Source organism: Salvelinus namaycush, chromosome 28, assembly GCF_016432855.1.
Source record: "Salvelinus namaycush isolate Seneca chromosome 28, SaNama_1.0, whole genome shotgun sequence".
Taxonomy (NCBI): domain Eukaryota; kingdom Metazoa; phylum Chordata; class Actinopteri; order Salmoniformes; family Salmonidae; genus Salvelinus; species Salvelinus namaycush.
The window spans coordinates 9,416,009-9,429,742 of NC_052334.1; the positions used below are offsets into that span (position 1 = coordinate 9,416,009).

The 13,734-nt window shown below is 42.1% G+C and overlaps 1 protein-coding gene across 1 annotated transcript; it reads right to left on the minus strand.

The window, feature by feature from the left end:
• Window positions 1-1,917: 1,917 nt before the first annotated feature.
• Window positions 1,918-13,293, minus strand: LOC120023765 (cysteine-rich protein 1-like). The gene is made up of 5 exons (XM_038967863.1): window positions 13,128-13,293; window positions 3,934-4,028; window positions 3,279-3,336; window positions 2,326-2,379; window positions 1,918-2,211 (listed from the first exon to the last, which is right to left on the minus strand). Exons 1-4 carry the CDS (start codon window positions 13,165-13,167, stop codon window positions 2,336-2,338), a joined length of 237 nt encoding a protein of 78 aa, XP_038823791.1. The 5' UTR covers window positions 13,168-13,293; the 3' UTR covers window positions 1,918-2,211; window positions 2,326-2,335.
• Between the last annotated feature and the right edge of the window lie 441 nt (window positions 13,294-13,734).

Here is a 13,734-nt window from a genome sequence, read left to right on the forward strand (position 1 = left end):
CCTAACCTCCCTCCCTTCAAGATGGGTCCAGCTGTTTAGTGGACAGAGTGGGTGGGTGTGAGAAGGAGTAAAGGGATGTGTCCCCTGAATCATATCTCTAAGAGTGGATGGGGCTGTCGAAGGGAAGTGGATAGGGACTTATTCAGAAGGATAATGTCATAATGTTTGTATCGTGGAAGTGGATAGGGACTTATTCAGAAGGATAATGTCAATGTTTGTATCGTGGAAGTGGATAGGGACTTATTCAGAAGGATAATGTCATAATGTTTGTATCGTGGAAGTGGATAGAGACTTATTCAGAAGGATAATGTCATAATGTTTATATCGTGGAAGTGGATAGGGACTTATTCAGAAGGATAATGTCAATGTTTGTATCGTGGAAGTGGATAGGGACTTATTCAGAAGGATAATGTCATAATGTTTGTATCGTGGAAGTGGATAGGGACTTATTCAGAAGGATAATGTCATAATGTTTATATCGTGGAAGTGGATAGGGACTTATTCAGAAGGATAATGTCAATGTTTGTATCGTGGAAGTGGATAGGGACTTATTCAGAAGGATAATGTCATAATTTTTGTACTGTGGAAGTGGATAGGGACTTATTCAGAAGGATAATGTCAATGTTTGTATCATGGAAGTAGATAGGGACTTATTCAGAAGGATAATGTCATAATATTGATCTATGTTGCTGTCATTAGCAAAAATGTTAACTTTAGTTTATGTGTGAGGTTACAAAGCCACGGTAGACTACAGAGAGGATGACAGTTTCAAGAGTCCATCCTCATCAATAGCTGGAATTTTAATCAAAGTAGATTACCCATGTATTTACTGCAATGTTGAAGGAAAGCTTTCTATTCCTGCTCACATACATAATTCTGTGTCCAGATCCTAATCGAATTAGATTACTGATTGAGTTAGTGATTGTGCCAACTGCCAAGGAATGTGGACAATAAGTATTATCTATGGCTGGCCTGATGCCGATGTGATGTCTTCTGTTTTTCTTCTTGCAGATATGAACACAGTGGAAATAGTGAACACAGTGGAAATAGTGGACACAGTGGATACAGTGGACATTATGGACACAGTGGACACAGTGGACACAGTGGACATTGTGGACACAGTGGACACAGTGGACATAATGGACACAGTGGACACAGTGGAAATAGTGGACACAGTGGACACAGTGGACACAGTGGGCATAGTGGACACAGTGGGCATAGTGGACACAGTGGACATAGTGGACACAGTGGACATAGTGGACACAGTGGACATAGTGGACACAGTGGACATAGTGGACATAGTGGACATAGTGGACACAGTGGATACAGTGGACATAGTGGACATAGTGGGCATAGTGGACACAGTGGACATAGTGGGCACAGTGGACACAGTGGACACAGTGGACATTGTGGACACAGTGGACACAGTGGACATAATGGACACAGTGGACACAGTGGAAATAGTGGACACAGTGGACACAGTGGACACAGTGGACATAATGAACATAGTGGACATAGTGGACATAGTGGGCATAGTGGACACAGTGGACATAGTGGGCACAGTGGACATAGTGGACACAGTGGACATAGTGGACACAGTGGACATAGTGGACATAGTGGACATAGTGGGCATAGTGGACACAGTGGGCATAGTGGACACAGTGGACATAGTGGACATAGTGGGCATAGTGGACACAGTGGGCATAGTGGACACAGTGGGCATAGTGGACATGTTCAAGTTTCCATGGATTGTAGCAAGTAGAAGTCACAGAAATATTCTCATATTGCTCTGTATGTAACTATCAAGTGTACTAAGGAGGAAACACCTAAATGAGACAGGAGACATTCTATAATATAAAAAGAATGCTGAAGTACTATCTGAGTAAGCCAATGAGGAATGAATGAATAAGAGAGAAGAACATTTTGAAAAAGACTGTTTAATCAGAATTGAAAAACATGTACAGGAACAGAGAGGTTAGTGTACAACCCTCCGATTAACTAGTGGGATTATAGTAAACATCTCACTATAGCCAATTCAAATGTGTATTAAGACTGATTCCTCTAGACAACACAAAGACAGAAAATAACACAAAACGGTGGTTCCAAAAAGGAGTCTTTTTGGTTGTTTGTTTTTGTTTAGCATAGTTTGGAGGATGTTGTAGAATGCTGAGTTGCCTTCTTCTTGTAACCCATTTGGTGTGGTGGATGAACCTGTAAACAAAGGAGAAACATGTTAGATTTGTATTTTGTATAACGAAACAACAATCTTTAATGTTTGTAGCATTTGTAAGGTTGAATGAGTACACTGAATGGCCTGTACTGTACCTGAGTTGGTCTACTTAGTGAATGTGTGGCTTTCAGCTCCCCCACGTCCAAATCCTTTGGAGGGAGAGAAAAAGAGAGACAGAGAGACAGAGAGAAAGAGCGAGAGGGAGAGAAACAGAGAAAGAAAGAGAGAGGGAGAGGGAAGAGACAGAGAGAGAGCGGGAGTGAGTGTGAGAGAGACAGCGAGAAAGAAAGAGAGCGAGTGTTGGGTCTGGGGACTGCATACTGTACGTCGACAAAACATTCTGGGATTATGTTTCAGGTGGCAGCGGAACAGCGGAACCACAATAATGGAAACTCCTGTGGTCCCTGTTCCACAGCAGCTCTTCTAGAACCACCACACGAAACCAACATGACCATTGCTATGACTACCGCTGTTCCAATTCCAACAGAACATTCCAACTATTTCTCCCATTCAGGATATCTGTCAATGTAAGGGGTCCGACTAGCCCTCTTTTCAGAGACAGTGACTGTATTTTGAGGAGAGAGTTTCTAGGTTATCAGTAGATAAAATATAAAATATATTGATTGATAAGATGTTAATGACCCCAATGTTCTTTGTGGAAGTGTGAACCTTACCCACTGAGGTGGGTATCGTAAAGGTTAAAATGAGCTCATTCTGTCACAGGTTCACAATGAACAGGACTTTCCATACAGGATGTTAGGGTCAGGAATACCCGATAGTGAGGTTCTCCTCCCAAAGATTACAGAGTGGAGCTTTATCAGGGTACGTATATATACACACGGCTCCCATATCACTGAACTCAACTTATATATTAACTGTTACCTTCTTACATTGACATGTACTTTGAACCAAAAACATATAACAACCCTAGGTAATATGGTTTACGATAATAGGTTTGTGATCTCTCTCAATTATGATATCCTCATTAAGATAGATTGTTAAGGCACCTGTCACCTCTACTGTCGGATCATTATCAATAGGAACTCACCTTTAGGCCCAAATAGTGCAGAGTAGCAGGGGCTGTTACAGTAAGGCTTGCCATCGTGCTAGAGAGAGAGAGAGAGAGAGAGAGAGAGACAGAGAGAGAGAGAGAGAGAGAGACAGAGAGAGAGAGAGAGAGAGAGAGAGAGAGAGAGAGAGAGAGAGAGAGAGAGAGACAGATCCAGAGAGACAGACAGACAGACACCCCAATCAGAGAGAGAGAGAGAATGAAAGAGAGGGTACAGGCTGTATTAGTACCAGCCTGACTGACTGAAAATACCAGCATGTGATTGTATTCAGATGAAAAGCCATATTCATGAAAGATTAATGGACCAGAATGTGGGCTTAATTGGAGTTTATGACCAATTCGATCTATGACAGGAGAACACATATCATAAATACATTATTCCAATATCCTTAATTCTTTTCCTTTAAATATTTCTCATCTAATAATTAATTGTGTGTTGTGTGTGAGGATTGTGTGAAGTGTGTGTGTTTGGTTGCACGAGCTTGTGTGTTTGCCCGCATGTGTGCTTGCACATGCGTGGGTGTGTGTGTTTGAGTGTGTGTGTGTGTGTGTGTGTGTGTGTGTGTGTGTGTGTGTGTGTGTGTGTGTGTGTGTGTGTGTGTGTGTGTGTGTGTGTGTGTGTGTGTCGGCTGACCTCTGCGTGTGATCCGGCCGACAGCGTCTTGTTACACTTCTCACACTTCAGACAGGGTCTGTGCCAGTCCTTCCCCAGTGATGTCACTCTCTCCGCTGTGAGACAAAGAGATAATAGGACACATTTAGCTAATGGACAATGGCCCACTCACAATGACATGCATCTTCCCACACCACACCGAGAGGGGCACTGTAGTCTGGTGAGGATACTGTCTGGATGTCAGACTGTAGTCTGGTGAGGATACTGTCTGGATGTCCGACTGTAGTCTGGTGAGGATACTGTCTGGATGTCAGACTGTAGTCTGGTGAGGATACTGTCTGGATGTCAGACTGTAGTCTGGTGAGGATACTGTCTGGATGTTAGACTGTAGTCTGGTGAGGATACTGTCTGGATGTCAGACTGTAGTCTGGTGAGGATACTGTCTGGATGTCAGACTGTAGTCTGGTGAGGATACTGTCTGGATGTCAGACTGTAGTCTGGTGAGGATACTGTCTGGATGTCAGACTGTAGTCTGGTGAGGATACTGTCTGGATGTCAGACTGTAGTCTGGTGAGGATACTGTCTGGATGTCAGACTGTAGTCTGGTGAGGATACTGTCTGGATGTCAGACTGTAGTCTGGTGAGGATACTGTCTGGATGTTAGACTGTAGTCTGGTGAGGATACTGTCTGGATGTCAGACTGTAGTCTGGTGAGGATACTGTCCGGATGTCAGACTGTAGTCTGGTGAGCATACTGTCTGGATATCAGACTGTAGTCTGGTGAGGATACTGTCCGGATGTCAGACTGTAGTCTGGTGAGGATACTGTCTGGATGTCAGACTGTAGTCTGGTGAGGATACTGTCCGGATGTCAGACTGTAGTCTGGTGAGGATACTGTCTGGATGTCAGACTGTAGTCTGGTGAGGATACTGTCTGGATGTCAGACTGTAGTCTGGTGAGGATACTGTCTGGATGTCAGACTGTAGTCTGGTGAGGATACTGTCTGGATGTCAGACTGTAGTCTGGTGAGGATACTGTCTGGATGTCAGACTGTAGTCTGGTGAGGATACTGTCTGGATGTCAGACTGTAGTCTGGTGAGGATACTGTCTGGATGTCAGACTGTAGTCTGGTGAGGATACTGCTTGTGAACTCCATGATGTAACGTTACAGGCCTCGTTTAGACCAGCACACAGATAACACTTTAGTCACAAGAATATTGGGAGGGTGTGGTGCTTGGATGAGTGTCTGAGGAGAGAGAGAGAGGAGACTCCCTGAGGAATATGCCCTCCCTTCCCTCCCTATTTCCCCTCATCCCTTGGAAATATAAAAACCTGATAAAGAGAGTATTTATCTTCGGGCTGAGCTGTGAGGAACGATTTGCAACAAATAGCCATCATGGAGACGGTCGTTAAACAGGGGGGTAAGCCATAGTCATGGGTTTTATGGTTTTTATGAGCAGAAATGTTCAAGCTCGGAGGGCGGTCTGGTGAGATCTATCCCACGATGCAATGGGAGAGAGGGCCAACTAAGCATCTGCTGTGTCTGATGGGAGCCAAATGCTGTAAAGTTCATCAAACTGAGCACACACACTCAAACACATATACACATACGTACGTCACACACACTGAGCACATAAACACATACACACATCACACACACTGAGCACATAAACACATACACACATCACACACACTGAGCACATATACACATACATACGTCACACACACTGAGCACATATACACATACACACATCACACACACTGAGCACATATACACATACATACATGCAAAGCATCGCACACACACACACAATTTCAAAACATAAGGACAGGAGGTGCTGAAAGCAAAACGACATTCTAATACATTTTGGTCATAAATAAAGTAGAGAAAATTCAAAACACACTGGAGCATAACATGATCACTACCATCTATGGATATGAATGAGGGTCCTGCTAAAGTCTTACTCAATACACAATTTAAAGTAAATGTTTAACCAAGAGATTACAGATCCATCATGGGAACTCTTGCTTCATATTTGGAATTACTGTAAATGATTCTGAAGGTCTCTACATATTGTAGAATTGCATTTGACTATACTGTATTACTGAGTTCATGCACAGTATGCCTATGTATCAATAGTTATTTGTCAGTGGTGGAAAAAGTACCCAATTGTCATATTTGAGTAAAAGTAAAAATTCCTTCATAGAAAATGACTCAAGTAAAAGTGAAAGTCACCTAGTAAAATTCTACTTAAGTAAAAGTCTAAAAGTATTTGGTTTGAAATATACTTAAGTATCAAAAGTAAAAGTACAAGTATAAATCATTTCAAATTCCATTATATTGAGCAAACCAAACGGCACGATTTTCTTGTTTTTAAAAATGTACGGATAGCCAGGGGCACACTCCAACACTCAGACATCATTTACAAACAAAGCATTTGTGTTTAGTGAGTCTGCCAGATCAGCTGCAGTAGGGATGACCAGGGATTTTCTCTTTAAGTGCGTGAATTAGACCATTTTCCTGTCCTGCTAAGCATTCATAATGTAGCAAGTACTTTTAGGAGTCAGGGAAATGTATGGAGTAGAAAGTACATTATATTCTTTAGGAATGTAGTGATGTATAAGTAAAAGTTGTCAAAAATATAAATAGTAAAGTAAAGATACCCCAAAAAAACACTTAAGTAGTACTTTGAAGTATTTTTACTTAAGTACTTAACAATAATCTGGTATTTGTCATGGCAGTGATTTAGGGCTCGATTCAATCCGTAGTGCTGAAGATCCGCACTGTAGTGCAAATTCAATGTAAAGATAATTTCCCGATTGAGCCGACATATGCAGCGTTTACCGTGAATCCAGTCTCTGTGAACGCAGGAACATTGCCTTCACATTTCTATGGAGCTGTAGCACAATTCTTCAGCGCTACGGATTAAATCGAGCCCCTAGTGTGAGTATGGATCCACGCTGTCAGATTATTGTTTCCAGTGTCTCAGTACAATCAGTCGGTCAGTCAGTCAGCCAGTCAGTCAGTGCAGCCAGTCAGTCAGTCAATCAGTGTCTCAGTGCAGTCAGTAAGCCAGTCAGTCAGTCTTCCAGTCAGTCAGTCAGCAATCAAATTCTACTGGGGGCGGCAGGTAGCCTAGTGGTTAGAGCGTTGGACTTGTAACCGAAAGGTTGCTAGATTGAATCCCTGAGCTGACAAGGTACAAATCTGTTGTTCTGCCCCTGAACAAGGCAGCTAACCCACTGTTCCTAGGCTGTCATTGAAAATAAGAATTTGTTCTTAACTGACTTACCTAGTTAAATAAAGGTTAAATTAAAAAAATCTGTCAGTCAATCAGTGTCTCAGTGCACTCATTCTTCCAGTCAGTCTTCCAGTCAGTATTCCAGTCAGTCTTCCAGTCAGTCAGTCCTACAGCATTCCAGCTGGCTCTGTAGAGACTGGGTGGAATGGAACCAGGTCCAAGGTTTGGCCTCCCTCTAGGCCACAGTAATCACCAGAGGTTTGGAGTCGAGTCAGACTCGAGTCACAAATATGATGACTTGCAACTCGACTTTGACTTTAACACCAATGACTCGTGACTTGACTTGGACTTGAGCCTTATGACTCGACCTGACTTGATACCCTCCCCAAGCTGACCTGATACCCTCTCCAAGCTGACCTGATACCCTCCCCAAGCTGACTTGATACCCTCCCCAAGCTGACTTGATACCCTCCCCAAGCTGACTTGATACCCTCCCCAAGCTGACTTGATACCCTCCCCAAGCTGTCTTGATACCCTCCCCAACCTGACTTGATACCCTCCCCAAGCTGACTTGATACCTTCCCCAAGCTGACTTGATACCCTCCCCAAGCTGACTTGATACCCTCCCCAAGCTGACTTGATACCCTCCCCAAACTGACTTGATACCCTCCCCAAGCTGACTTGATACCCTCCCCAAACTGACTTGATACCCTCCCCAAGCTGACTTGATACCCTCCCCAAGCTGACTTGATACCCTCCCCAAACTGACTTGATACCCTCCCCAAACTGACTTGATACCCTCCCCAAGCTGACTTGATACCCTCCCCAAACTGACTTGATACCCTCCCCAAACTGACTTGATACCCTCCCCAAGCTGACTTGATACCCTCCCCAAACTGACTTGATACCCTCCTCAAGCCCAAATATAAAAAATGATGCTATTTAAAAAAGTGAGCAGCGCATCAACTCTTCATCTAACGGATTACAGTTTGAATCAGACAGCAGCCAATCAAATTGTGCCAGCTGAGAAACAGTTGTGCGTGGCAGTGCAGAGGAACGTTGGCGGGTGAATTCAGATGGAGCCTTTGGAAAGATGATACCCAAAATTATTATTTTCGGATATAAAGACGACGCTGTATCAACAAAAAATGGATTGCAACTTGCAAAACATTCGGGAAGAAAATTACAGACGGAGGAGCAACAATTTCCAACTTTGTTCGACATTTGCTGCACAAAGAACGGTAAGTCGTGGCTAATATAGCCGACAGCTATATATTTTATTTCTTTACTGGTGTATCATGTAGGCTAACGTAATGTTACATCAATGAGCCTCCACACAGTCAGTCAGTGCGGGAACGTGATCATTGCACCCAAGATTGAGCTACAACTGGCTAGGCAGTTGGTAGCCTAAATCCTGCCTGATGTTACTGCTGTTCCTAAAACCATTGACATACGTTATCCTACTGTAACCACACAGAGAGAGAGAGAGTGTGTGTGTGTGTGTGTGTGTGTGTGTGTGTGTGTGTGTGTGTGTGTGTGTGTGTGTGTGTGTGTGTGTGTGTGTGTGTGTGTGTGTGTGTGTGTGTGTGTGTGTGTGTGTGTGTGTGTGTGTGTGTGTTAAGGTTGGGCGATTGTGTAAAAGCCTACATCACCCGATTCGCTCCCCATAGCGATCCTTGATAGTCGATCACTATTGGGGGGGGGTCTGTCTCATGGCTACCCATGTATTTCCATGGAAATATAACATTTATTTGGAAAGTAATACATATATAGATATTTTTTTTAAACATTCATGATTTGCGTAAATGTAATATAGTAACTATTGCTCTTGTTAAAAATATTAAATGTTATTACATTTGGTGAAGAGCACATTATGACTTGTTTAGGACACGAAACTCAAAGTTTAGGACTTGAGACTTGACTTGATACTTGCCTGTCTTGACTTGGGACTTGACTTGGGACATTGAGTGCTAAGACTTGAGACTTACTTCTGACTTGTAAAACAATGACTTGGTTCCACCTCTGGTAATTACTGTACTTCCACTAACAAAATGAGGAAACCGAGAAAGGATGTCCCTCTCCACTACCCTCGGACAGAATATAATGGTGCTGCTGTGTCTCAAGTGCTCTAGGTTGACTTACAGTGTCAGAGGGTAACAGAGGCAACGCTGTTGGGTTACAGTAATTGACCTTATTCACACAGAGGTTTTCATTCCTACTCTGGAGCAATCATGGCCGACACGTGAATAAGGTCTATTGTGATTCATCGAACAACATTCCTTCACTTCTGTTGTCACCACTGGTTATGAATGGTCAGCTCATTCCTCAGGCACTCAGAGCTGTTGTCCATCTGTCTGTCTGTAGGTGGGTGTGTGTGTGAATGAAGTTTATATACAGACACAGATCCTTCAGTCCCCTTGATGTCAATGTCATAGGGTGTGTCTAATGTGATTGGGGTGTGTCTACTGTAATTGGGATGTGTCTACTGTTACTGGGGTGTGTTTACTGTAATTAGGGTGTGCTTACTGTAATGGGGGTGTGCTTACTGTAATGGGGGTGTGTGAGAAAGACCAACCATGAATAACACTTCTTACACCACTCCAACTACCATGAATAACACTTCTTACACCACTCCAACTACCATGAATAACACTTCTTACACCACTCCAACTACCATGAATAACACTTCTTACACCACTCCAACTACCATGAATAACACTTCTTACACCACTCCAACTACCATGAATAACACGTCTTACACCACTCCAACTACCATGAATAACACTTCTTACACCACTCCAACTACCATGAATAACACTTCTTACACCACTCCAACTACCATGAATAACACTTCTTACACCACTCCAACTACCATGAATAACACTTCTTACACCACTCCAACTACCATGAATAACACTTCTTACACCACTCCAACTACCATGAATAACACTTCTTACACCACTCCAACTACCATGAATAACACTTCTTACACCACTCCAACTACCATGAATAACACTTCTTACACCACTCCAACTACCATGAATAACACTTCTTACACCACTCCAACTACCATGAATAACACTTCTTACACCACTCACTGGGGGAGCTATGAGGGTGGGTAGAGAGAAGATCAACCAAGGCAAAAGACAGTTTAGAAAGAGAGGAGATGGGGAGATAAATGATATGTATAGAACAGGAAATAGGCCTCGTCAGGTAGGAAAACAGACCTACGGTGGAACAGGTTGTGAAAAGCTTATTACGTGAAGATGGAGTTGCTGCATAAGCATTCCCAAGCTAGATAGGGTGTCAAATCAAATCAAAGTGTATTTGTCACGTGCGCGGAATACAACAGGTGTAGACCTTACAGTGAAATGTTTACTTACAGGCTCTAACCAATAGTGCAAAAAAGGTATTCGGTGAACAATAGGTAAGTAAAGAAATAAAAACAACAGTAAAAAGACAGTGAAAAATAACAGTAGCGAGGCTATATACAGTAGCGAGGCTATAAAAGTAGTGAGGCTACATACAGACACCGGTTAGTCAGGCTGATTGAGGTAGTATGTACATGTAGATATGGTTAAAGTGACTATGCATATATGATGATCAGAGAGTAGCAGTAGTGTCATGTTGCTTAGCGGTTAAGATTGTTGGGCCATGAACCGAAAGGTTGCTGGTTCAGATCCCCAAGCCAACTAGGTGAAACATGTGCTGATTTGCCCTTGAGCAAAGCATTTAATCCTAATTGATACTTTAAGTTTCTCTGCATAAGAGTGTCTACTAAAATGTAAGATAGTATAGCTGCTCCCTTGAGCAATGACAGATACTTTCTGAAAACAAGTATTTTATAGATTTATGAAAGAGAAAACTGATAATACCCTACAAGCCAAAAAACCGAAGCTCAGCTTCAATGCCCTTTTGCCCTGAGACATTTTATTCAAGAGCTGCAGAGAGACGCAGACCTGTTTTTTTATGAGAAAAAAAACGAAAAGTTAATCCGCAGAAGGAAGGTATGGCTCCCCAGCCAGCAGGGTCAATTCCTCTGACTGACAGGCCAACCTTACTGTAGAGAGAGACAGAGAGAGAGAGAGAGGTGGGGTAGTTATGAGGTGGGTAGAGAGAGAGACTCTGTTCACAAACACTCTGGGGCTCTATTCACAAACACAAACAGACCCCACAAACACAAACCAACCAAATCACGAGAAAACTACATTTGGTGGAAACTGAGCTGTACTTCCTAACCTCCTGCCAATGTATGACCATATTAGAGACACATATTTCCCTCAGATTACACAGACACACAAAGAATTTGAAAACAAACCCAATTTTGATAAACTCCCATATCTACTGGGTGAAATACCACAGTGTGCCATCACAGCAGCAAGATTTGTGACCTGTTGCCACAAGAAAAGGGCAACCAGTGAAGAACAAACACCATTGTAAATACAACCCATATTTGTGTTTATTTATTTTCCCTTTTGTACTTTAACCATTTGCACATTGTTACAACACTGTATATAGACATAATATGACATTTGAAATATCTTTATTCTTTTGGAACTTCTGTGAGTTTAATGTTTACTGTTCATAATTGTTTATTTCACTTTATTTATTATCTACTTCACTTGCTTTGGAAATGTAAACATATGTTTCCAATGACAACAAAGCACCTTGAATTGAATTGAGAGAGACAGAGAGAGAGGGGGGGGGGGGGGGGTATGGCAGAGTCAATTCATCTGACTGACAGGCCAACCTTACTGTAGGGAGAGAGACAGAGAGAGAAAGAGCCGTTGTGCTATGTATCATGGCTTTGTGTGTCTCCAGCGATGACAGACTGACTCTGTTAAGCTACTGAAGTGAAGGAAATGTGCTAAATGGATCAAGACACATAAAATGGTCCGTCCAATCAGTTCCTCCCTCCATGGAGCTCCAGACAGAGGGAGACCAAGGTTCTTGGGATTCACCGGGTAAAACATTACAGACTCTGGAAATATTGATTTCCTCTTCTTCTCATCTGTCATTTAAGTCGTCACTTAAAATAAGTACAAAAGCAATATTTTCCATGCGGAATATTAGTTTACAAGACGGAACCAGTGGTTGTAGTTTCATGGCACTCGTTTTCCTTCCTTAGCCTTGATCAAAATAATATTAGTTTACACCGTGCCCATCTGAGATGTCATCTCCCTCACAGTGCTTGTGCTTGTCAGTACACTTCTTTACTATATCAGTTGTTGAAAGATAAGAGGGGTAGGCTCCAACACAAACAGATGGTTACTGCCAACTTGAACATGTATGAATTTCCCATTTCAAACCTGATATATAACTAGTGATTTCCTATTCCAGTACAAGTCTGAGAGAGATATTGTATTGGGATGTCTTAATGCCTGCTGTAGTCTTTTATCCCCATGTTATTTTATCCCCTCTCTCCCTAATGCACTAAGTGCCGTATGCTAAGTCACTGACTTAGCAGGACCTACAGTACCGCAGCTAGTCTGTTGTCAAGATGTTATCACTGTTGTAAAATCTCCAGAGTCTGAGGGGGGAAAGACTCCCATTAAATTCACTGCATCAGATTTTTGTAGAATTATGTCTTCCTCTTTTGGGAAGGGCAAATAAACAATGCAATAATTAACCAATTAGTCAACGAGTATTACTAAAATTGTTATGAACTAGTTACTAAAAGTTTGCATGCCAAAAATATTCTACAGTCACAGACATGTTCATTCTATATATAATTCCTAACAGGAAATTGCTCAAGAGAAGCATTGCTCCTTTTCTCTCTCACAATCTCTCAAGAGCTTTTTTACAGCTACAGACAAGTTGGTTAACTAAACTGTATTGAACTGTCGGCAGGTTTCGTCAAATGTGAAATATGGTACGATAACTCCAAGCAGGTATGTTGAATAAAATAAGTGCACCCCTGTTTAGCAAAAATAATGAATAATAATTTTGATCGACAAAATAAAGATGTCTTACCGAAGTAAACTTCCTTCGTGCATTTTGGGCACTTCGGCATGATGATGTGTTGGTCTCCGGGATAGATAGAAATATCCTAGTTTAATTAATGCTCACAGCAGTTATACAGCAGTAGCAGCCCACCTGTCCGTTCTAAACCACGCCTCGTTGTGAAATGCAGATGTTTGCGCGCCTTAGTATTTATACCGCTCAGGAAATAGTTGCGCACCACGGAACTGAATAGAGGGTGAGGCTTTGACAGCGTATGTGTGTGTGTGCGTGCGTGCGTGCGTGCGTGCGTGCGTGCGTGCTTTTGTGTGTGTGTGAGATATAATATATATATTATATATATATATATATATAATATATATATCTATATATATATATATATATATAGAGAGAGAGAGAGAGAGAGAGAGAGAGAGAGAGAGAGAGAGAGAGAGAGAGAGAGAGAGAGAGAGAGGGCGCAAAATACGGAAATGATTGGAGTTGAGTCAGTGTGCATTTAAGATCTAAGTCAGGAAATCATGTCAGAAACGTTTTTGTGCACTAGCCTATACCTTTAGGATAGTTATAGCTTTATTCACTATAGGCTATATTCTAAATTATTGAATTGAATAAAAAAATA

Excerpts from the sequence above, each read along its gene's own strand:
- LOC120023765 (XM_038967863.1), bottom strand. The coding sequence starts at position 13,167 with ATGCCGAAGTGCCCAAAATGCACGAAGGAAGTTTACTTCG. Across the intron at positions 3,337-3,933 it reads CGGCCGGATCACACGCAGAG|CACGATGGCAAGCCTTACTG; the intron begins GTCAGCCGACAC and ends CTCTCTCTCTAG. Across the intron at positions 2,380-3,278 it reads TGCACTATTTGGGCCTAAAG|GATTTGGACGTGGGGGAGCT; the intron begins GTGAGTTCCTAT and ends CTCCCTCCAAAG.